The 24,868-nt window shown below is 46.7% G+C and overlaps 1 protein-coding gene across 1 annotated transcript in view; it reads right to left on the bottom strand.

The window, feature by feature from the left end:
* Nucleotides 1-312: 312 nt before the first annotated feature.
* Nucleotides 313-24,868, bottom strand: part of KCNK16 (potassium two pore domain channel subfamily K member 16) — a 33,757-nt gene continuing 9,201 nt past the window's right edge. The window contains exons 2-5 of the mRNA XM_077282047.1: nucleotides 12,648-12,762; nucleotides 11,832-11,998; nucleotides 11,587-11,752; nucleotides 313-752 (exon numbers count right to left, since the gene is read on the bottom strand). Coding sequence (XP_077138162.1) covers nucleotides 535-752; nucleotides 11,587-11,752; nucleotides 11,832-11,998; nucleotides 12,648-12,762 — 666 coding nt within the window. The 3' untranslated portion in view covers nucleotides 313-534. The remainder of the gene's footprint in view (nucleotides 753-11,586; nucleotides 11,753-11,831; nucleotides 11,999-12,647; nucleotides 12,763-24,868) is intronic.

Below are 24,868 nucleotides of genomic sequence, written 5' to 3' on the forward strand. Positions count from 1 at the left end.
GCACATGTTCATCCACCTACACAGCGACAAAGACTCCGCATCCACAGTGTATGCAGCTTATGTATGTGTGATGTCATCGGATATGGTGCAGTGATGATGTCATCAAGTATGGCGCAGTGATGATGTGATCGAATATGGTACAGGGATGATGTCATAGAATATGGCGCAGTGATGAGGTCATTGAGTATGGTACAGGGATGATGTCATCGGATATGGTGCAGTGATGATGTCATCGGATATGGTGCAGTGATGATGTCATAGAATATGGTGCAGTGATGTTGTCATCAAATATGGTGCAGTGATGATGTGATCGAATATGGTACAGGGATGATGTCATAGAATATGGCGCAGTGATGAGGTCATTGAGTATGGTGCAGTGATGATGTAATAGAATATGGTGCAGTGATGATGTCATCAAATATGGCGCAGTAATGATGTCATCGCTGGGCAGTCCTTTCCCTACGACCCACACCCCAGGCTGGTTCTGTACATGGAGATCTGGTCCCGAGCCTCCATATTTGTCCTCCGGAGACCCTAGATCTCGACTCTTCGCTGGACGCTCCGCTCCTCCGTCTTCTGCACCGCCGCCTCCTCCGCCATGACGTGAGTTTTGTGTATCCTTAGGTGGATCAACTTCTCCACTGTCCCTGCTGCCAGATTAAAGACCATGGCGAGCCACGCCAGGCCGAAGATGATCCACAGCGCCGCCAGGCTCCGGTAGATGGAGATGTAGTGCTTGTTGGGATCGGTCCCTGGGAATGGCGGGAAAACAGCATTAATAAATATATTCATCATCGCACAGATCATATCTACACATCGTGCATCAGAAATCATGTCCTGTGCTCCAGTCACTGCCAAAGCTGCATCCCTAGCTCTGATTAGTTGTGGTATAAATACTTAGAATCATGTCTTATACTCCAGTCACATCCAAAGCTGCACAATTCTGATTTCTTTTTTTCAATTTGTAGGTTACAGAACCCTGTTGCGCCCCCTGCTGGCTCATTCTCTGTACAGACTATGGTGCATTGTGGGGGATATACCACCAGCTGCATTACCCACGATGCACAGCACCAGGGGGCACAGAGTATTAGGGTAAGTCTCCACGTTCAGGATTGCATCAGGATTTGTAAGCCAAAACCAGGAGTGGAATAATCAGAGGAAAAGTATAATAGAAACATATGCTCCACTTCTGCATTTATCACCCACTCCTGGTTTTGGCTTACAAAAACTGATGGAAAATCCTGACCAAATCCTGATGCAATCCTGAACGTGGAGACTTAGGGTACCGTCACATTAAGCGACGCTGCAGCGATAGCGACAGCAATGCCGATCGCTGCAGCGTCGCTGTGTGGTCGCTGGAGAGCTGTCACACAGACCGCTCTCCAGCGACCAGCGATGCCGAGGTCCCCGGGTAACCAGGGTAAACATCGGGTTGCTAAGCGCAGGGCCGCGCTTAGTAACCCGATGTTTACCCTGGTTACCAGCGTAAAAGTAAAAAAACAAACAGTACATACTCACCTGCGCGTCCCCCAGCCTCTGCATCCTGACGCTGACTGAGCTCCGGCCCTAACAGCAGAGCGGTGACGTCACCGCTGTTGCTTTCACTTTCAGTTTAGGGCCGGCGCTTTAGTGTCAGGAAGCAGAGGCTGGGGGACGCGCAGGTGAGTATGTACTGTTTGTTTTTTTAACTTTTACGCTGGTAACCAGGGTAAACATCGGGTTACTAAGCGCGGCCCTGCGCTTAGTAACCCGATGTTTACCCTGGTTACCAGTGTAAAATATCGCTGGTATCGTCGCTTTTGCTGTCAAACACGGCGATACACGGCGACCTAGCGACCAAATAATGTGCAGACCTTCTAGCAGCGACCAGCAATTTCACAGCGGGATCCAGATCGCTGCTGCGTGTCAAATACAGCGATATCGCCATCCAGGTCGCTGCAACGTCACGGATTGCTGGCGATATCGCCTAGTGTGACGGTACCTTTACCCTTATACTCCAGCACATCTTTCTCCCGATAGCTCGTCACAATGTATCAGTGCAGGTGAGGCTCCTCAGTCACAGAGGATTGTGCAGCTGTGGACTGGATTGTAAGACATTGCGTATAAACAAGAATGTTCCCACTCACTGACAGCAAGCAGAAAACTACAATAAGGTGAGGAACGAGAACACCAGCCCCAATTCATCAAGGAGTCTTCACCAGAGTTTTGGCAAAAAAAAAAACTCCTTGAAATGTTTCAATATTTTTTGCAAAAATATTATTACTTCTGTCGCTTTTACCACCTACAAAAAAACAGGAGGAACAGCTCCAAATAACATAATGTCATTTTTTATTGCTACAAATATATAGAATAAATGTTTGTTTAAAATCAGATAAAAAGGAGAAAGTCAAACAGAGGTGGGAACTAGGGACGAGCGGGTACTAGGGACGAGCGGGTACTAGGGACGAGCGGGTACTAGGGATGAGCGGGTACTAGGGACGAGCGGGAACTAGGGACAAGCGAGAACTAGAGACGAGCGGGAACTAGGGACGAGCGAGAACTAGAGATGAGCGAGAACTAGAGACGAGCGAGAACTAGAGACGAGCGGGAACTAGAGACGAGCGGGAACTAGAGACGAGCGGGAACTAGAGACGAGCGGGAACTAGAGACGAGCGAGAACTAGAGACGAGAGGGAACTAGAGATGAGCGGGAATCAGGTACGGACGGGAATCAGGGACGAGCGGGAACTAGAGCCAAGCGGGAACCAGGGACGAGAGGGAACTAGAGATGAGCGGGAATCAGGGACGCGAGGGAATCAGGCACGAGTGGGAACTAGAGACAAGCGGGAACTAGAGACGAGCGGGAACTAGGGATGAGCGGGAACTAGGGACTAGCGTGAACTAAGGACAAGCAGGAACCAGGGAGGAGAGTGAACTAGGGATGAGCGGGAACTAGAGACGAGCGGGAACTAGGGATGAGCGGGAACTAGGGACTAGCGTGAACTAGGGACAAGCAGGAACCAGGGAGGAGAGTGAACTAGGGATGAGCGGGAACTAGGGAAGAGCGGGAACTAGGGACAAGCGAGAACTAGAGACGAGCAGAAACTAGAGATGAGCGGGAACTAGAGGCGAGCAGTAACTAGGGACAAGCGGGAACTAGAGAAGACCGGAAACTAGGGATGAGCGAGAACTAGAGACTAGCGGGAACTAGAGACTAGCGGGAACTAGAGACGAGCGGGAACTAGGGACAAGTGGGAACCAGGGACGAGAGGGAACTAGAGATGAGCGGGAATCGGACGGGCGGGAATCAGGGACGAGCAGGAACTAGGGACAAGCGGGAACTAGAGATGAGCGAGAACTAGAGACAAGCGGGAACTAGGGTTGAGCGGGGACTAGGGACGAGCGGGAACTAGGGATGAGCAGGAACCAGGGACGAGAGTGAACTAGAGATGAGCAGGAACTAGGGATGAGCGGGAACTAGGGACGAGTGGGAACCAGGGATTAATGGCGAACTAGGGAGGAGCAAAAACTAGGGACAGCGGAGCCGAGGAAGTTCAGGTTTGTTGGGTTTAGTTCAAAGTTTGGTCAAGGTACCGGAACTGTACCCGAACTCCATAAAAATCAATGGTGAGCCGAACTCTGGAGCTGGAAAATTTCTCAATAGGTGTCCAGTAAGAACCCTGAACTTTATAGTTTAGACTCGCTCATCTCTAGTAGGAACCACACAGGAAGCCTCTAAGAAAGTCTGCCTTCAAAGTGAGATATCTGTATTTGTGTCGGACACAGAGCCCTGATACAACTCGTCACAGGGGACAAATCATTTTTTCAATTTATGGAGCGAATCCTATAGCGATTTAATATCTCCTAATGATTCACCGTCAAAAAGAGGTGCAGGCGCAACACACAAACCCGCCCCTAAATGCACCACATCAATGCTAATATCACAGACGTCTCCAGTGAAGTTACAAGTAAACTGGTTTAAATGGTGGAAAATATCCTACAAAGTGAGGTCAATCTCACAACAGTGATTAGTCACAAGACTCTAACCATGTGCCAAAAAACAGCAGCCATGGGTTCTTCTAAGCAGCTGCCTCGCACTCTGAAAATGAAAATGGTGGAGGCCCACAAAGCAGGAGAAGGTTATAAGTAGATAGCAAAGCGTTTTCAAGTTGTCTTTTCCTCAGTTCAAAATGTAATTAAGAAATGGCCGTTACCAGGAACATTGGAGTTCAAGATAAGGTCTGGAAGACCAAGCAAAATTTCAGTGAGAGGTGCTCGTAGGATTGCTAGAGAGGCAAATCAGAACCCCTGCTTTACTGCAAAAGACCTTCAGAAAGATTTTGCAGACTCTGAAGTTGTGGTACATTTGTTCTACAGGTCAGAGACACCTGCACAAATATGGCCTTCATGGAAGAATCAATAGAAGAAAGTCTCTCCTGCATCCTCACCATAGAATTCTGCATCAGAAGTATGCAAAAGAACATCTAAAAAAGCCTGATGCATTTTGGAAACAACTCCTGTGGACCGATGACGTAAAATAAATCCATGTGGCCACAATGTTCACAGATATGTGTGGAGAAAAAAGGGCACAGAATTTCAGGAAAATAACATCTCGACAACCATTAAGAAGGGGGTGGGATCAATCATGTTTTGGGGTTGTGTTGCAGCCAATGGCACAGGGGATACTTCACGAGAAGAGGGAAGAATAGATTCAATGAAATTTGATGCAAACATAACACAATCTGTAAAAAGGTTGAAGGTGAAAAGAGGAAGAGGATGGCTTCTACAAATGGATAATGATCCTCAACACATGTCACAATCCGCAATAGGTGACCTCAAAAGAAGCAAGATGAAGGTTTTACAATGGCCCTCACAGTCCCCTGACCTGAACATCATTGAAAATCTGTAGCTAGACCTCAAAATAGCAGAGAAAGCAAGACATCACAGGAATCTCACAGAACTGGAGGAATTGTCCAAGCAAGAATGAATGAAAATCCCTCACACAGGAAATGAAAGACTCTTCAAAAGGGGCGCTACTAGGTACTAACCTTGCAGGGTGCCCAAACATTTGCATTGGCCCATTTTCCTTTTTGTAATTTTTAATATGCAAAAGATGAAAATATATATTTTTTACCTAAAGTACAGAGGAAATGTGTCATCTGTAACTTTAGCCCTATTAGAGATCGTTTCATCTTCAACTTGCTTAACTGTTCACAATAACAGTAGTTTTGACCAGGGGTGCCCAAACTTTACATTCTACTGTATATATTTCATTACGTGCGATTCTATATCTTTTTATAACTTATACAGTCTTGTAACTAACGGCTGTTGTGAGATAGAATATTTTGTAGGATATTTTCCACCATTTATACCAGTTTACTTCTTACTTCTTTGGAGACGTCTGTGTTATTAGTGTTGCTGTGATGGATTCATGCGCATGTTTTCGTGTTGCGCCTGCGCCTCTTTTTAAGGGTGAATCATTAGGAGATATTAAATCACTATAGGATTCGCTCCATAAATTGTACAAATTATTTTATTGAGTTGTATCACGGTGGTATTTTCCGGCATGAATACAGATGTGTCACTTTGATGGTGGACTGTCTGATTTGTTGGAGATGCCCTGTCTGGTTTCTGCCTGTTTGATTCTTTTACATTTTTTATATATATTTGTACCAATAAACGATGACATTATTTTATTTCGGACTGTAATACTCCTGTTTTTTTGTAGGTGGTACCACACACAACCTGCAGACAGTAGTGGCGCTGTTCTTGAAGAAAGCTGCCATGGTCTTCTAATCTTGGACTGCACCGTCCCTTTAACCTCTAGTTACTGGAAACCATGCCACATGCAGAGCTCAGGAACCTCCTTGTCGCCCCTGCTAGATCAGGTTCTCCATGGAGATTGCTTCCCTGTAATACCGTGTCTGCTTTCTTTTAGGCCTCTTTCACACTTCCGTCTTTGAGCTCCTGTCGAAATCCGTCGATTTTTGAAAAACAGGATCCTGCAAATTTTTCTGCTGGATCTTGTTTTTTTCCCATAGACTTGTAGTAGTGACGGATTGTGACGGATGGCCTTCCGTTTCATCCGTCGTGAACTGGATCCATCGGAAAACTGCTGTCCGTCGGAGGAGACAACACACAGAGAAATGTTTTTGCTGCACGTCGGAAAGTCGCTCAGTGACGCATCCTGCACTGCCCGTCGTTGGCTATAATGGAAGCCTATGGGCGCAGGATCCGTCGCTGACTGTCAAAAGCAGGAATCCAGCAACGGATCCCATCTTTTCAAACTGAGCATGCGTGGAAGAATTTCCCGTCAGGGAAATTCTCTCGCTCTCTCTTTTTACTATTGATGCTGCCTATGTAGCATCAATAGTAACAAGATATAATGTTAAAAAAAAAAAAAAAAAAATCGCAATATTCTCACCTTCCGGAGTCCCGCGCAGCGTCACCGATGCTCCCGGCAGTTGGCGTTCCCAGTAATGCATTGCGAAATGACCCGATGACGTTGCATTCTCGCGAGACCGCTACGTCATCAGAGGTCATTGCACGCAAGGCATTACAGGGAACGCCAACTGCCGGGAGCATCACGAGCATCGGAAACACTGCGCGGGATGCCGGAAGGTGAGAATATTGTGATTTTTAATTTTTTTTAACCTGGGTTGTGTTGTGTATGCGTTTTTGCAGCGGAAAACCACTGCGAAGACGCATACACAATAGGTGCACATAGCCTCGACGGGTCCGTCAGAAAAACGGGCCCAGCGCACCTGTTTTTTACAATCTGCACAGGATCCGTCATTTCAACATTTTAACAGATCGTGTGCAGATTGTAAAAACGGAAGTGTGAAAGAAGCCTTAGAGGCGTCTGTTTTCTTTAGAGGCGTCTGCTTTCTTTAGAGGCGTCTGCTTTCTTTAGAGGCGTCTGCTTTCTTTTAGGGGCATCTGCTTTCTTTTAGGGGTGTCTGCTTTCTTTAGAGGCGTCTGTTTTCTTTAGAGGCGTCTGCTTTCTTTTAGAGGCGTCTGCTTTCTTTAGAGGCGTCTGCTTTCTTTTAGGGGCGTCTGCTTTCTTTAGAGGCGTCTGCTTTCTTTTAGAGGCGTCTGCTTTCTTTAGAGGCGTCTGCTTTCTTTAGAGGCGTCTGCTTTCTTTAGAGGCGTCTGCTTTCTTTTAGGGGCGTCTGCTTTCTTTAGAGGTGTCTGCTTTCTTTAGAGGCGTCTGCTTTCTTTAGAGGTGTCTGCTTTCTTTTAGGGGCGTCTGCTTTCTTTTAGGGGCATCTGCTTTCTTTTAGGGGCGTCTGCTTTCTTTAGAGGTGTCTGCTTTCTTTAGAGGCGTCTGCTTTCTTTAGGGGCGTCTGCTTTCTTTTAGGGGCGTCTGCTTTCTTTTAGGGGCATCTGCTTTCTTTTAGGGGCGTCTGTTTTCTTTAGAGGCGTCTGCTTTCTTTTAGGGGCGTCTGCTTTCTTTAGAGGTGTCTGCTTTCTTTAGAGGCGTCTGCTTTCTTTAGGGGCGTCTGCTTTCTTTTAGGGGCGTCTGCTTTCTTTTAGGGGCATCTGCTTTCTTTTAGGGGCGTCTGTTTTCTTTAGAGGCGTCTGCTTTCTTTAGAGGCGTCTGCTTTCTTTAGGGGCGTCTGCTTTCTTTTAGGGGCATCTGCTTTCTTTTAGGGGCATCTGCTTTCTTTTAGGGGCGTCTGCTTTCTTTTAGGGGCGTCTGCTTTCTTTTAGTTGCGTCTGTTTTCTTTAGGGGAGTCTGCTCTCTTTAGAGGTGTCTGTTTTCTTTAGAGGTGTCTGTTTTCTTTAGAGGCGTCTGCTTTCTTTTAGGGGCGTCTGTTTTCTTTTAGGGGCATCTGCTTTCTTTTAGGGGCATCTGCTTTCTTTTAGGGGCATCTGCTTTCTTTTATGGGCGTCTGCTTTCTTTTAGGGGCGTCTGCTTTCTTTTAGGGGCGTCTGTTTTCTTTTAGGGGCATCTGCTTTCTTTTAGGGGCGTCTGTTTTCTTTTAGGGGCATCTGCTTTCTTTTAGGGGCATCTGCTTTCTTTTAGGGGCATCTGCTTTCTTTTATGGGCGTCTGCTTTCTTTTAGGGGCGTCTGCTTTCTTTAGAGGCGTCTGCTTTCTTTAGAGGTGTCTGCTTTCTTTTAGGGGCGTCTGCTTTCTTTAGAGGCGTCTGCTTTCTTTAGAGGTGTCTGCTTTCTTTTAGGGGCATCTGCTTTCTTTTAGGGGCGTCTGCTTTCTTTTAGGGGCGTCTGCTTTCTTTAGAGGTGTCTGCTTTCTTTTAGGGGCATCTGCTTTCTTTAGAGGTGTCTGCTTTCTTTTAGGGGCGTCTGCTTTCTTTAGAGGTGTCTGCTTTCTTTTAGGGGCGTCTGCTTTCTTTTAGGGGCATCTGCTTTCTTTAGAGGCGTCTGCTTTCTTTAGAGGTGTCTGCTTTCTTTTAGGGGCGTCTGCTTTCTTTTAGGGGCATCTGCTTTCTTTTAGGGGCGTCTGTTTTCTTTAGAGGCGTCTGCTTTCTTTTAGGGGCGTCTGCTTTCTTTTAGGGGCATCTGCTTTCTTTTAGGGGCGTCTGTTTTCTTTAGAGGCGTCTGCTTTCTTTAGAGGCGTCTGCTTTCTTTAGGGGCGTCTGCTTTCTTTTAGGGGCATCTGCTTTCTTTTAGGGACGTCTGCTTTCTTTTAGTTGCGTCTGTTTTCTTTAGGGGCGTCTGCTCTCTTTAGAGGTGTCTGTTTTCTTTAGAGGTGTCTGTTTTCTTTAGAGGTGTCTGCTTTCTTTTAGGGGCGTCTGTTTTCTTTTAGGGGCATCTGCTTTCTTTTAGGGGCATCTGCTTTCTTTTAGGGGCATCTGCTTTCTTTTATGGGCGTCTGCTTTCTTTTAGGGGCGTCTGCTTTCTTTTAGGGGCGTCTGTTTTCTTTTAGGGGCATCTGCTTTCTTTTAGGGGCGTCTGTTTTCTTTTAGGGGCATCTGCTTTCTTTTAGGGGCATCTGCTTTCTTTTAGGGACATCTGCTTTCTTTTATGGGCGTCTGCTTTCTTTTAGGGGCGTCTGCTTTCTTTAGAGGCGTCTGCTTTCTTTAGAGGTGTCTGCTTTCTTTTAGGGGCATCTGCTTTCTTTTAGGGGCGTCTGCTTTCTTTAGAGGTGTCTGCTTTCTTTTAGGGGCATCTGCTTTCTTTAGAGGTGTCTGCTTTCTTTTAGGGGCGTCTGCTTTCTTTTAGGGGCATCTGCTTTCTTTAGAGGCGTCTGCTTTCTTTAGAGGTGTCTGCTTTCTTTAGAGGTGTCTGCTTTCTTTTAGGGGCGTCTGCTTTCTTTTAGGGGCATCTGCTTTCTTTTAGGGGCGTCTGTTTTCTTTAGAGGCGTCTGCTTTCTTTTAGGGGCGTCTGCTTTCTTTTAGGGGCATCTGCTTTCTTTTAGGGGCGTCTGTTTTCTTTAGAGGCGTCTGCTTTCTTTAGAGGCGTCTGCTTTCTTTAGGGGCATCTGCTTTCTTTTAGGGGCATCTGCTTTCTTTTAGGGGCATCTGCTTTCTTTTAGGGGCGTCTGCTTTCTTTTAGTTGCGTCTGTTTTCTTTAGGGGCGTCTGCTCTCTTTAGAGGTGTCTGTTTTCTTTAGAGGTGTCTGTTTTCTTTAGAGGTGTCTGCTTTCTTTTAGGGGCGTCTGTTTTCTTTTAGGGGCATCTGCTTTCTTTTAGGGGCATCTGCTTTCTTTTATGGGCGTCTGCTTTCTTTTAGGGGCATCTGCTTTCTTTTAGGGGCGTCTGTTTTCTTTTAGGGGCATCTGCTTTCTTTTAGGGGCATCTGCTTTCTTTAAGGGGCATCTGCTTTCTTTTATGGGCGTCTGCTTTCTTTTAGGGGCGTCTGCTTTCTTTAGAGGCGTCTGCTTTCTTTAGAGGTGTCTGCTTTCTTTAAGGGGCATCTGCTTTCTTTTAGGGGCATCTGCTTTCTTTTAGGGGCGTCTGCTTTCTTTAGAGGCGTCTGCTTTCTTTAGAGGTGTCTGCTTTCTTTTAGGGGCGTCTGCTTTCTTTAGAGGCGTCTGCTTTCTTTAGAGGTGTCTGCTTTCTTTTAGGGGCATCTGCTTTCTTTTAGGGGCGTCTGCTTTCTTTTAGGGGCGTCTGCTTTCTTTAGAGGTGTCTGCTTTCTTTTAGGGGCATCTGCTTTCTTTAGAGGTGTCTGCTTTCTTTTAGGGGCGTCTGCTTTCTTTAGAGGTGTCTGCTTTCTTTTAGGGGCGTCTGCTTTCTTTAGAGGTGTCTGCTTTCTTTAGAGGTGTCTGCTTTCTTTTAGGGGCGTCTGCTTTCTTTAGGGGCGTCTGCTTTCTTTAGAGGCGTCTGCTTTCTTTTAGGGGCGTCTGCTTTCTTTAGAGGCGTCTGCTTTCTTTTAGGGGCGTCTGCTTTCTTTAGAGGTGTCTGCTTTCTTTTTGGGGCGTCTGCTTTCTTTAGAGGCGTCTGCTTTCTTTTAGGGGCGTCTGCTTTCTTTAGGGGCGTCTGCTTTCTTTAGAGGTGTCTGCTTTCTTTTAGGGCCATCTGCTTTCTTTTAGGGGCATCTGCTTTCTTTTAGGGGCGTCTGCTTTCTTTAGAGGTGTCTGCTTTCTTTTAGGGGCATCTGCTTTCTTTAGAGGTGTCTGCTTTCTTTTAGGGGCGTCTGCTTTCTTTAGAGGTGTCTGCTTTCTTTTAGGGGCGTCTGCTTTCTTTAGAGGTGTCTGCTTTCTTTAGAGGCGTCTGCTTTCTTTTAGGGGCGTCTGCTTTTTTTAGAGGTGTCTGCTTTCTTTTAGGGGCGTCTGCTTTCTTTAGAGGCGTCTGCTTTCTTTTAGGGGCGTCTGCTTTCTTTAGGGGCGTCTGCTTTCTTTAGAGGTGTCTGCTTTCTTTTAGGGCCATCTGCTTTCTTTTAGGGCCATCTGCTTTCTTTTAGGGGCATCTGCTTTCTTTTAGTTGCGTCTGCTTTCTTTAGGGGCGTCTGCTTTCTTTAGAGGTGTCTGCTTTCTTTAGAGGTGTCTGCTTTCTTTTAGGGGCGTCTGTTTTCTTTAGAGGCGTCTGCTTTCTTTAGGGGCATCTGCTTTCTTTTAGGGGCGTCTGCTTTCTTTAGGGGCATCTGCTTTCTTTTAGGGGTGTCTGCTTTCTTTAGGGGCATCTGCTTTCTTTTAGGGGCGTCTGCTTTCCTTGATGAAGGGTTACTCTACCCTTCCTGCTTTATTGTATTTGCTTTTTTACATTGCCCATAAAGAATATCCAGCAGCTGATTTTTCTTTATGGAGACCAGAAGTGTTTTTCTTTGCGGTATATCACCCCATGTATCTACGGTATAGGTAATGTATACGGTACTATCAATAATGGAGCCCGGAAACTTTTCACATAACTATAAATCAAATACGGAATCATTGAAGAAGAGCGATCCACAAACGATCTGCAGCTATGAATGAATTCTATACGTTTCTTTATTACTTGTATCAAATATCACCAAAAGCTATAAACAAGCAGAGCGTTCTGGAATGATGATCATGGAAAAGAGTAAGGCGTGCCCTGAGGATAGGCCCTGACCCATCTTTGGGAGCAGATAACCAATATAAGAGCCTGTGCTATTTTCGGGGAGGCGCAGTACTGGCCTTTCGTGTCGTCAGTGAATCCGCCCTGGGAACGTTCCGATATTTACCCAACACGTAATCTCCGAATCCGATGGTGCTGAGCGTGATGAAGGCGAAGTAGAAGCCCTCGCCGTAGCTCCAGCCCTCCACGTAGCTGAAGATCATGGGGGGGAAGACGAGGAAGAGCAGCGAGCCGGTGGTGAGGAACAGGCCGACGATCATCACCTTCATCACCTGCGGGGCAGAAACATGTGGTCACTATGGCCCCCGGTGGGCTGTGATTGTGGGGAGCGCTGTGCACACAGGCAGTTACCCCCGAGCTGTCCGGATCCTGCGAGCACCTGCCCAGGGCGATGATATGGGCGTTCAAGCCTTTACCAATCTGGTTGAGAAACGCCACATTAAGGGGGATGCCGAAGAGCGCGTAGAAGACGCAGAACACCTGACCGGCCACCGTGCTGGGGTACAAGTTACCGTAACCTGGAGGGAAACAGGACCAGGTAATTAATGGGTTAATGAGAAGAACTTTCCTCTCCTTTAGTAATAGATCTATTCACTTAGTCTCTTATTGTCGCAATTTATCCTAATTACCATAATGCAAAGAAATAGCAAATGCTCTCTGGAAACCACCAACAAGCAGGTTGTCTACTGACAGATCTTGTTATTGCTAATTTCGTTCCTATTATGACTTGTTGGTTATTTATGGGTTAATTAACCAATCAGGACCAAGGCTTATTGAAGATCCATGAGTGTCTGCCTGCCGATGGTTTCCACTGAGTAATATCATCCCCAAACACCGCCGGCAAGTCCTATAGATCCCTGAGTCAAACAAAAGGTTAAAAAATGTACAATTTACATGGTGTGACCACGTTTACGGACACGGGGGGCAGACACTGGACTTTCCCTGTACTCGTGGCTATATTGGTTGTTATTCAGCTGTCCTCAGAGGAGAAGTAATACCCACTTTGGAACTTTTATCTAGGTTTGGAGACATGTTGCCCCCCACAGTGACCCCCGTGGTGCATTTTGGGTAAACGGAGCTTAGGACTACCTGTCTCTGTACATTTATTGTGTTCCTATCCTTTAAGTGACTACCGGCGGAGGAACCCCCAGTAACCGGCGGATTTACCTATTGTAGTGATGACAGTTCCAGCAAAGAAGAAGGAGTTGCTGAAGTCCCAGTTGCTGGGGTTGGTGGCGTTCCCTTTGGGGTTCAGCCCCTTGTCCCAGGCTTCCATGATGATCTGTAAATGGGAAGAGAGAAGTCACAGCTGGAGAGCCGTCCCTTTAATTAATGCAGGAATCAACTAGATCTGGATGAGCAACTGGATCACAGTGGGCTTCATAGCAAGGGTGAACGACCTGTGGACAGAAAGCTGCGCGGCCCCCTGAACAGGACCACCACCTCATCATTACATGTTGGAGGGTATGTTTGTAGATTAGATTGTCAGCTCTGATGACCCTACATCCATATAATAAGGTGGGCTGTACATGGGGGGCTCCATATCCCACCATGGCCACATTACCCTTGTCCGCTGCCATTGCTCCCAGCGCTACTCTCAGCAGGTCGTGTCCTCCATCATTCCCCTAGTACCATCATTTTTGGACTCTCCACTTTCTCATCCTCTCAGACTTTGGTGGTCTCACCATGCACTTATTAGATACATTGTGGCTAGAATTGGTCAGTACTTAATATCTATCATCTCTGGGGGTCTTAAGTGATGAAGGGATTAATATCGCTAAATATCTAATATTCCTGGAGGGCTACAGATTCCTGCATGGTTCAGCAGGGCACGGGGTCCGCCGTGGTGGTCTTGGGCAGCTCAGTGGGTCTATGTGGTCATCCTGCTTTATCTAGATAGTTCCAGACTTCTAGTAGTCAGAGGTCAGTTTTTCTTCTGGGAAACATCCCTCATAGGTAATAAGTGCAATCACTGTAGAATTACCGAGGACACATGTCATACTCATATCAATGTGTCCCCAAACCCCTCCAGGTCGCCCTGTGAGCAGCTCTCGATTTCAGGGTGTTGTGCTCGGTCACATCGTGTTTATTCCGGTCTGAAATCTTATTTGTCTTTGATGTTTACAGGTTCGTTGCCACCTAAATCCCTGCTGGCACCCGGCCGGCCCTGCTGGCACCAATTATTAATGTTATCTCAATGACCTTTGTGAAGATCCTGCAGGGAAATGTCAAAGAAGCCGAGACGCTGCGAACACGAGGAAGGTTCAATCAATCAGTTTCTCTTTTATTATAAAATATGACAACAAGACTGCAACAAAGTATCACAGACATCAGAATATGGTGGCCTGACGAGGGGGAAGAGACAGTGACGGGAGGAGTGTCAGCAGAAGAAGAAATGTATATGATAATTCAGAGACGTGAGAAGCAACATGAGAATGTCCAGATTACAATGATCTACATGAAATTGTCCAAGGTGGGAACATCCAGGAGACATTCAGGATGCAAATGTTCATGTGAGAATATACTGTGTGAGAATCATTTGTGTGGGAAAGTCATAAGTAAAATATGTACCAGAATGTTCTGTGTGAAAATGCCCAGGTGAGAATGTATGGATGAGAATGTTCTGTATGACAATGTACAGGTGACAATGTATGGATGAGAACGTTCTGAGAATGTCCAGGTGAGAATGTATGGATGTAAACATTCTGTCTGAGAATGTCCAGGTGAGAATGTATGGATGAGAACGTTCTGTGTTATGATCTGGTGACCTTGGAGCCGCATGAGACTATCTCTGGAGTAGGTGGTACCTGTACTGACCGCAAACCCTAAACTGTCACCGCAACTAGAAGTAGCCGTGGGGTGTACCTAACAAATCCTAGACACCTCGACACAGCCGGAGGACTAAATACCCCTATAGATGGAAATGGGAATTCTATCTTGCCTCAGAGCAGAACCCCCAAGGATAGGCAGCCCCCCACAAATATTGACTGTGAATATAAGAGTAAAGACACACACAGGCAGAAAACAGGATTTAGCAAAAGAGGCACTTCTAGCTAAATAGAAAAGGATAGGACAGAGTACTAAGCGGTCAGTATTAAAATCCTAAAAATATCCACAGCAGAAAATATACAAAAATACCACATCTAACTAAAGACATGGAATGTATATCGGCATCTCCTGAGACTCCAACATGACTGAAAAATCCAAACACAGTCTAAGCTGGACAAATAAACACAATGAATTGCACTGAATTGTAAAGCACACAGCATGTGTGCTGCAGAGACAAAAACAGAAACTTATCTTAGCTGAATTGGCAGCAGAGCAGGAGGAACCAGACAGAGATGTAACACCTCCAAGAACAATGGACAACTGGCAAGGACTAATGGATCCTGCACACCTAAATAGCCCAGTCAGAGCTGCAATCAGCAGACACACCTGCCCAGGATTGCAACCCAGAGGCAACTGCACTACCACCAACAACCACCGGAGGGAACCCAAGAGCAGAATTCACAACAGTACCCCCCCTTGAAGAGGGGTCACCGAACCCTCACCAGAGCCCCCAGGCCGATCAGGACGAGCCAGATGAAAGGCACGGACCAAATCAGCAGCATGGACATCAGAGGCACAAGACACAAGAATTATCCTCCTGACCATAACCCTTCCATTTGACAAGGTACTGAAGCCTCCGCCTCAAAAAGCGAGAACCCAAAATCTTCTCAACCACATACTCCAACTCCCCATCAACCAACACAGGGACCGGAGGATCAACAGAGGGAACAGCGGGCACCACATACTTCCGCAATAAAGATCTATGGAAGACATTATGGATAGCAAAAGAGGCCGGAAGGGCCAATCGAAAAGACACCGGATTAATAATCTCAGAAATCCTATAAGGACCAATAAACCGAGGCTTAAATTTAGGGGAAGAAACCTTCATAGGAACATGACGGGAAGACAACCAGACCAGATCCCTGTTGTGAATTAGACTTTTTTGGCTCCCTCTTGTGGTCACTAGTGATATTACTCTGGGATTGTCTTTCCTCTGTTTGGCACCCACCTGGGTCGTTAGTCCAGGGGTGTTGCTATATGAACTTCCTGAATTCTCAGTCTGGTGCCTGGCATCGTTGTAATCAGTCCTTTCTGTTTGCTCCTGTCTGCTGGTCCGGGTTCTTGCAAAATTAAGCTAAGTCCTGCTTCCTTGTCTTTTGTTTTTTTGCATTGCTCTTATTTTTTGTCCAGCTTGTACTAAATGTGATTCCTTATTTTGCTGGAAGCTCTAGGGGGCTGGTATTCTCCCCCCGGGCCGTTAGACGGTTCGGGGGTTCTTGAATATCCAGCGTGGAAATTTTGATAGGGTTTTTGCTGACTGTATAAGTCATCTTACTATATTCTGCTATTAGTCAGTGGGCCTCTCTTTGCTAAATACCTAGTTCATTCTTACGTTTGTCTTTTCTTCTTACCTCACCGTTGTTATTTGTTGGGGGCTTGTATCCAACTTTTGGGGTCTTTTCTCTGGAGGCAAGAAAGGTCTATCTTTTCCCTTCTAGGGTTAGTTAGTTCTCCGGCTGGCGCGAGACGTCTAGAACCAACGTAGGCACGTTCCCCGGCTGCTGCTATTTGTGGTGCTAGGATTAGATATACGGTCAGCCCAGTTACCACTGCCCTATGAGCTGGTTTTTTGTGTTTGCAGACTTGGTATTTATTTCTGAGACCCTCTGCCATTGGGGTCATAACAGTATGCCAGGCCTACATTGAATGTTTAATGCATTGCAGAAGTGGGATAATAAGAAAGGAAATTCTGAGTTTTTTTTTTTTTTTTTCCTCTCTTTCTTCCTCCCCTTTACCTCTGAGTGGCTTATGCTTGCTGCAGACATGAATGTCCAGCCTTTGATTACAAGTGTAGACCAGCTTGCTGCTCGTGTGCAGGGCATACAAGATTTTGTTACCAGTAGTCCAATGTCTGAACCTAAAATACCTATTCCTGAACTGTTCTCTGGAGACCGATTTAAGTTTAGGAATTTCAGGAATAATTGTAAATTGTTTCTATCTCTGAGACTCCGTTCGTCTGGAGACTCAGCTCAGCAAGTTAAAATTGTTATCTCTTTCTTGCGGGGCGACCCTCAGGATTGGGCTTTCTCGCTAGCGCCAGGAGATCCGGCATTGGCGAATATTGATGCCTTTTTTCTGGCGCTCGGATTGCTTTACGAGGAACCCAATCTTGAAATTCAGGCAGAAAAAGCCTTGGTGGCTATTTCTCAGGGCCAGGATGAAGCTGAAGTGTATTGCCAAAAATTTCGGAAATGGTCCGTGCTTACTCAGTGGAATGAGTGTGCTCTGGCCGCAAATTTCAGAAATGGCCTTTCTGAAGCCATTAAGAATGTGATGGTGGGTTTCTCCATTCCTACAAGTCTGAATGATTCCATGGCGCTGGCTATTCAAATTGACCGGCGTTTGCGGGAGCGCAAAACTGCTAATCCTCTGGTGGTGTTGTCTGAACAAACACCTGATTTAATGCAATGTGATAGAATTCAGAGTAGAAATGAACGGAAAAATCATAGACGTCAGAATGGGTTGTGTTTTTACTGTGGTGATTCTACACATGTTATATCAGCATGCTCTAAACGCCTTACAAGGGTTGTTAGCCCTGTCGCCATTGGTAATTTGCAACCTAAATTTATTTTGTCTGTGACTTTAATTTGCTCATTGTCTTCCTACCCTGTTATGGCGTTTGTGGATTCAGGTGCTGCCCTGAGTCTTATGGATCTGTCATTTGCCAGGCGCTGTGGTTTTGTTCTTGAGCCATTGGTAAATCCTATCCCTCTTAGAGGTATTGATGCTACGCCATTGGCGGAAAATAAACCGCAGTTTTGGACACAGGTAACCATGTGTATGACTCCTGAACATCGGGAGGTGATTCGTTTTCTTGTTCTGCATAAAATGCATGATTTGTCGTATATCAAGGAGTCTCTGGAGAAGGGGCATATCCGTCCATCCTCTTCCCCTCTTGGTGCGGGATTCTTTTTTTGTGGCCAAGAAGGACGGATCTTTGAGACCTTGTATTGACTATCGGCTTCTGAATAAAATCACTGTTAAATTTCAGTATCCTTTGCCTCTGTTGTCGGACTTGTTTGCCCGGATTAAAGGTGCCAAGTGGTTCACCAAGATAGATCTTCGTGGTGCGTACAACCTTGTGCGCATTAAGCAGGGAGATGAATGGAAAACTGCATTTAATACGCCCGAAGGTCATTTTGAGTACTTGGTGATGCCTTTTGGGCTCTCTAATGCTCCTTCAGTGTCTCAGTCCTTTATGCATGATATTTTCCGGAAGTATCTGGATAAATTTATGATTGTGTATCTGGATGATATTCTGTTTTTTTCTGATGATTGGGACTCGCATGTAGAGCAGGTCAGGATGGTCTTTCAGGTCTTGCGTGAGAATGCTTTGTTTGTTAAGGGCATCCGGGAATTTTTGGCACCAGAGATTTGGTGGCTAGGTCCTTTTGGTGGCCTTCCTTGTCACGGGATGTGCGGTCATTTGTGCAGTCCTGTGGGACTTGTGCTCGAGCTAAGCCTTGCTGTTCTCGTGCCAGCGGGTTGCTCTTGCCCTTGCCTGTCCCGAAGAGGCCTTGGACACACATTTCCATGGATTTCATTTCAGATCTTCCGGTGTCTCAGGGCATGTCTGTCATCTGGGTGGTATGTGATCGCTTTTCCAAGATGGTCCATTTGGTATCTTTGCCTAAGCTGCCTTCCTCTTCCGATCTGGTTCCTTTGTTCTTTCAGAATGTGGTTCGTTTACACGGCATTCCTGAGAGTATCGTGTCTGACAGAGGATCCCAGTTTGTTTCCAGGTTCTGGCGATCCTTTTGTGCTAAGATGGGCATTGATTTGTCGTTTTCGTCTGCCTTTCATCCTCAGACTAATGGACAAACGGAACAAACTAATCAGACTCTGGAGGCTTATTTGAGGTGTTTTGTTTCTGCAGATCAGGATGATTGGGTGACCTTCTTGCCGTTGGCTGAGTTTGCCCTTAATAATTGGGCTAGTTCCGCTACTTTGGTTTCGCCATTTTTCTGCAACTCTGGTTTCCATCCTCGTTTTTCCTCGGGACATGTGGAGCCTTCTGACTGTCCTGGGGTAGATTCTGTGGTGGATAGGTTGCAGCAGATTTGGAATCATGTGGTGGACAACTTAAAGTTGTCACAGGAGAAGGCTCAGCGTTTTGCCAACCGCCGCCGCGGTGTGGGTCCCCGACTTCGTGTTGGGGATTTGGTATGGCTGTCTTCTCGATTTGTTCCTATGAAGGTCTCCTCTCCTAAATTTAAGCCTCGCTTCATCGGTCCTTACAAGATATTGGAAATCCTTAATCCTGTGTCCCTTCGCTTGGATCTTCCGGTGTCGTTTGCCATTCACAACGTGTTCCATAGGTCTTTGTTGCGGCGGTACGTTGTACCTGTGGTTCCTTCTGTTGAGCCTCCTGCTCCGGTGTTGGTTGAGGGCGAGTTGGAGTACGTGGTGGAGAAGATCTTGGATTCTCGTCTCTCCAGGCGGAGGCTTCAGTATCTGGTCAAGTGGAAGGGCTATGGTCAGGAGGATAATTCCTGGGTGGTTGCCTCTGATGTGCATGCGGCCGATTTAGTTCGTGCCTTTCACGCTGCTCATCCTGATCGCCCTGGTGGTCTTGGTGAGGGTTCGGTGACCCCTCCTTAAAGGGGGGGTACTGTTGTGAATTAGACTTTTTTGGCTCCCTCTTGTGGTCACTAGTGATATTACTCTGGGATTGTCTTTCCTCTGTTTGGCACCCACCTGGGTCGTTAGTCCAGGGGTGTTGCTATATGAACTTCCTGAATTCTCAGTCTGGTGCCTGGCATCGTTGTAATCAGTCCTTTCTGTTTGCTCCTGTCTGCTGGTCCGGGTTCTTGCAAAATTAAGCTAAGTCCTGCTTCCTTGTCTTTTGGTTTTTTGCATTGCTCTTATTTTTTGTCCAGCTTGTACTAAATGTGATTCCTTATTTTGCTGGAAGCTCTAGGGGGCTGGTATTCTCCCCCCGGGCCGTTAGACGGTTCGGGGGTTCTTGAATATCCAGCGTGGAAATTTTGATAGGGTTTTTGCTGACCGTATAAGTCATCTTACTATATTCTGCTATTAGTCAGTGGGCCTCTCTTTGCTAAATACCTAGTTCATTCTTACGTTTGTCTTTTCTTCTTACCTCACCGTTGTTATTTGTTGGGGGCTTGTATCCAACTTTTGGGGTCTTTTCTCTGGAGGCAAGAAAGGTCTATCTTTTCCCTTCTAGGGTTAGTTAGTTCTCCGGCTGGCACGAGACGTCTAGAACCAACGTAGGCACGTTCCCCGGCTGCTGCTATTTGTGGTGCTAGGATTAGATATACGGTCAGCCCAGTTACCACTGCCCTATGAGCTGGTTTTTTGTGTTTGCAGACTTGGTATTTATTTCTGAGACCCTCTGCCATTGGGGTCATAACAGATCCCAACCCGAAGCCGGGAACCAACACACCGACGACGGTTAGCAAAACGCTGAGCCTCCTCCTGAGACAACACCAAATTGTCCACCACATGAGCCCAAATCTGCTGCAACCTGTCAACCACAGAATCCACACCAGGACAATCAGAAGACTCAACCTGCCCCGAAAAAAAACGAGGATGAAAACCAAAATTACAAAAGAAGGGCGAAACCAAGGTAGCAGAACTAGCCCGATTATTAAGGGCAAACTCGGCCAATGGCAAGAAAGCCACCCAATCATCCTGATTGGCAGACACAAAGCATCTCAAATAAGTTTCCAAAGTCGGATTACTTCGCTCGGTTTGGCCATTTGTCTGAGGATGAAATGCTGAAGAAAAAGACAAATCAATGCCCAGCCTAGCACAAAAGGCCCGCCAAAACCTAGAAACAAACTGGGAACCTCTGTCGGACACAATATTCTCCGGAATACCGTGCAAACGAACCACATGCTGAAAAAACAACGGAACCAAATCAGAAGAGGAAGGCAATTTAGGCAAAGGCACCAAATGAACCATCTTAGAGAACCGGTCACAAACAACCCAGATAACCGACATCCTCTGGGAAACCGGAAGATCTGAAATAAAATCCATAGAAATATGCGTCCAGAGCCTCTCAGGGACTGGCAAAGGCAAAAGCAACCCACTGGCGCGTGAGCAGCAAGGTTTGGCCCGCGCACAAGTCCCACAGGACTGCACAAAGGAGCGCACATCCCGTGACAAAGAAGGCCACCAAAAGGACCTACCAACCAAATCTCTGGTACCAAAAATACCAGGATGGCCCGCCAACACAGAACAATGAACCTCAGAAATCACTCTACTAGTCCATCTATCAGGAACAAACAGTTTCCCCACTGGACAGCGGTCAGGTTTATCAGCCTGAAATTCCTGAAGAACCCGTCGTAAATCAGGGGAAATGGCAGAAAGAACCACCCCTTCTTTCAGAATACCAACCGGCTCAAGAATCCCAGGGGAATCAGGCAAAAAACTCCTAGAGAGGGCATCAGCCTTAACATTCTTAGAACCCGGAAGATACGAGACCACGAAATCAAAGCGGGAAAAAAAACAGGGACCATCGAGCCTGTCTAGGATTCAGCCGTTTGGCAGACTTGAGGTAAATCAGATTTTTATGATCGGTCAAGACCACAATACGGTGCTTAGCTCCCTCAAGCCAATGTCGCCACTCCTCAAATGCCCACTTCATAGCCAACAACTCCCGATTGCCGACATCATAATTGCGTTCAGCAGGCGAAAACTTACGAGAAAAGAAGGCACATGGTTTCATCAAGGAACCAACAGAATTCCTCTGAGACAAAACGGCCCCTGCCCCAATCTCAGAAGCGTCAACCTCAACCTGAAACGGAAGAGAAACATCCGGTTGACGCAACAGAGGGGCAGAAGTAAATCGGCGTTTAAGCTCCTGAAAGGCAGAGACAGCCACAGAGGACCAATTCGTCACATCAGCGCCTTTCTTCGTCAAATCGGTCAAGGGTTTAACCACACTGGAGAAGTTAGCAATGAAACGGCGATAAAAATTAGCAAAGCCCAAAAATTTCTGAAGGCTCTTCACGGATGTGGGCTGAATCCAATCATGAATGGCCTGAACCTTAACCAGATCCATCTCTATAGATGAAGGAGAAAAAATGAAGCCCAAAAAAGAAACATTCTGCACTCCAAAGAGACACTTAGACCCCTTCACAAACAAAGCATTATCACGAAGGATCTGAAATACCATCCTGACCTGTTCCACATGAGACTCCCAATCATCGGAAAAAATTAAAATGTCATCCAAATATACAATCATGAATTTATCAAGATAAGTCCGGAAGATATCGTGCATGAAGGACTGAAACACAGATGGAGCATTAGAGAGTCCGAATGGCATCACAAGGTATTCAAAATGGCCTTCGGGCGTATTAAATGCAGTTTTCCATTCATCACCCTGCTTAATACGAACAAGATTATATGCCCCCCCGAAGGTCAATCTTCGTAAACCAACTAGCCCCCTTAATCCTGGCAAACAAATCAGAAAGCAAAGGTAAAGGGTATTGAAACTTGACCGTGATCTTATTCAAGAGGCGATAATCAATACAGGGTCTCAAGGAGTCATCCTTCTTAGCAACAAAAAAGAATCCCGCTCCCAAAGGTGAAGAAGATGGCCGAATATGCCCTTTCTCCAAAGACTCCTTAACATAACCGCATGGCGGTATGTTCAGGCACAGACAGGTTGAAAAGTCGGCCCTTAGGAAACTTACAGCCTGGAATCAAGTCAATAGCACAATCACAGTCCCTATGCGGTGGAAGGGAACTGGACTTGGGCTCACCGAACACATCCTGAAAATCAGACAAAAACTCTGGAACTTCAGAAGAGGAGGAAGAGGAGATTGACATCACAGGAACATCATTATGAACCCCCTGACAACCCCAACTAGTCACAGACATAGACTTCCAATCCAACACAGGATTATGTACCTGCAACCATGGAAAACCCAGCACGATAACATCATGCAGATTATGCAACACCAGAAATTGACAATCTTCCTGATGGGCTGGCGCCATGCACATGGTCACCTGTGTCCAAAACTGGGGTTTATTTTTAGCCAAAGGTGTAGCATCAATGCCCCTCAAAGGAATAGGGTTCTGCAAAGACTGCAAGGGGAAACCACAACGCCTGGCAAACTCAAATTCCATTAAGTTCAAGGCGGCGCCTGAATCCACAAACGCCATGACAGAAAATGATGACAATGAGCAGATCAGGGACACAGATAACAGAAATTTAGGTTGTACAGAACTGATGGTAACTGAACTAGCGATCCTCTTAGTACGCTTAGGGCAGACTGAAATGACATGAGAAGCATCGCTACAATAAAAACACAACCTATTCTGACGTCTGAATCTTTGTTGTTCTGTTGTAGACAGAATCCTATCACACTGCATAGGCTCAGGCATCTGCTCTGAGGACAACGCCACAGCGCGCACAGTTCTGCGCTCCCGCAAACGCCGATCAATCTGAATGGCCAGAGACATAGAATCACTCAGACCAGAGGTCCCCAACCTTTTTTGCACCAGGGACCGGCTTTAAGCAAGACCAGTTTTCCATGGCCCGGTGGGGGTGGGGCAGGGGCGGGGCTTTGGTCATATGGGGGTGGGGTTATGGAGGGATGGAGCTTAGTGCATACTTATCATATAATTATGACATTTATAATGAGAATGTGATTCAACTTACCATAGGTTCAGAATGAGTGGGAGCACCATGCTTGTTTCCCTGGTGCTCTGCACCATTATTGCCCCATAGCTGTGCCATACAGTGCTCTGCACCATTATTGCCCCATAGCTGTGCCATACAGTGCTCTGCACCGTTTATTATTGCCCCATAGCTGTGCCATACAGTGCTCTGCACCGTTCATAATTGCCCCATAGCTGTGCCATATAGTGCTCTGCACCGTTCATAATTGCCCCATAGCTGTGCCATACAGTGCTCTGCACCATTATTGCCCCATAGCTGTGCCATACAGTGCTCTGCACCATTATTGCCCCATAGCTGTGCCATATAGTGCTCTGCACCATTATTGCCCCATAGCTGTGCCATATAGTGCTCTGCACCATTATTGCCCCATAGCTGTGCCATATAGTGCTCTGCACCATTATTGCCCCATAGCTGTGCCATACAGTGCTCTGCACAATTATTGCCCCATAGCTGTGCCATATAGTGCTCTGCACTGTTCATTATTGCCCCATAGCTGTGCCATATAGTGCTCTGCACCATTATTGCCCCATAGCTGTGCCATATAGTGCTCTGCACCATTATTGCCCCATAGCTGTGCCATATAGTGCTCTGCACCGTCCATTATTGCCCCATAGCTGTGCTGCTGCTGCTGCAATAAAAATAATAAAACACATACTCACCTGTCTTGCTTGCAGCTCCTCGGCGCCATCTTCCCGGCGTCTCTCCGCACTGACTGATCAGGCAGAGGGCGGCGCGCACACTATATACGTCATCGCGCCCTCTGACCTGCACAGTCAGTGAGGAGAGACGCCGGGAAGATGGAGACAGCGCCCGGCGTGTAGAACGAGGACAGGTGAATATGTAATACTTACCTGCTCCCGGCGTCCCGCTCCTTCCCCCGGGCAGCTGGTCTTCGGTGCCGCAGCCTCTTCCTCTATGAGCGGTCACCGGCACCGCTTCATTAGAGAAATGAATTATGCGGCTCCGCCCCTATGGGAGGTGGAGCAGCCTATTCATTTCTCTAATGAGCGGTCCCACGTGACCGCTGAACAGGGGCGCCGCGGACCGGCTGAAAAACCCCAACGGCCCGGTCCTGGTCCGCGGACCGGCGGTTGGGGACCTCTGACTCAGACCGACAGGCGTGGGAAACCCCACCATAACATCTTTAACGGATTCAGAAAGACCCTTTCTGAAAATTGCCGCCAAGGCATCCTCATTCCACATAGTCAGCACAGACCATTTTCTAAATTTCTGACAATACAATTCTGCCGCTTCTTGACCCTGAGACAGGGCCAACAATGTCTTCTCCGCTTGATCCACAGAATTTGGTTCATCATATAATAATCCTAAAGACTGAAAAAAGGCGTCTACATTAAGCAAGGCCGGATTCCCAGATTCCAGGGAAAATGCCCAATCCTGAGGATCGCCACGCAGCAGGGAGATGACAATTTTAACCTGCTGAATGGGATCACCAGAGGATCGAGGTCTCAGAGAAAAAAACAGTTTACAGTTGTTTTTAAAACTCAAGAATTTGGACCTGTCCCCAAAAAACAAATCAGGAGTAGGAATCCTAGGCTCTAAAACCGGAGTCTGAACAATATAATCAGAAATACCCTGTACCCTAGCAGCAAGCTGGTCTACACGA

Source organism: Ranitomeya variabilis, chromosome 2, assembly GCF_051348905.1.
Source record: "Ranitomeya variabilis isolate aRanVar5 chromosome 2, aRanVar5.hap1, whole genome shotgun sequence".
In the NCBI taxonomy this organism is placed as follows: domain Eukaryota; kingdom Metazoa; phylum Chordata; class Amphibia; order Anura; family Dendrobatidae; genus Ranitomeya; species Ranitomeya variabilis.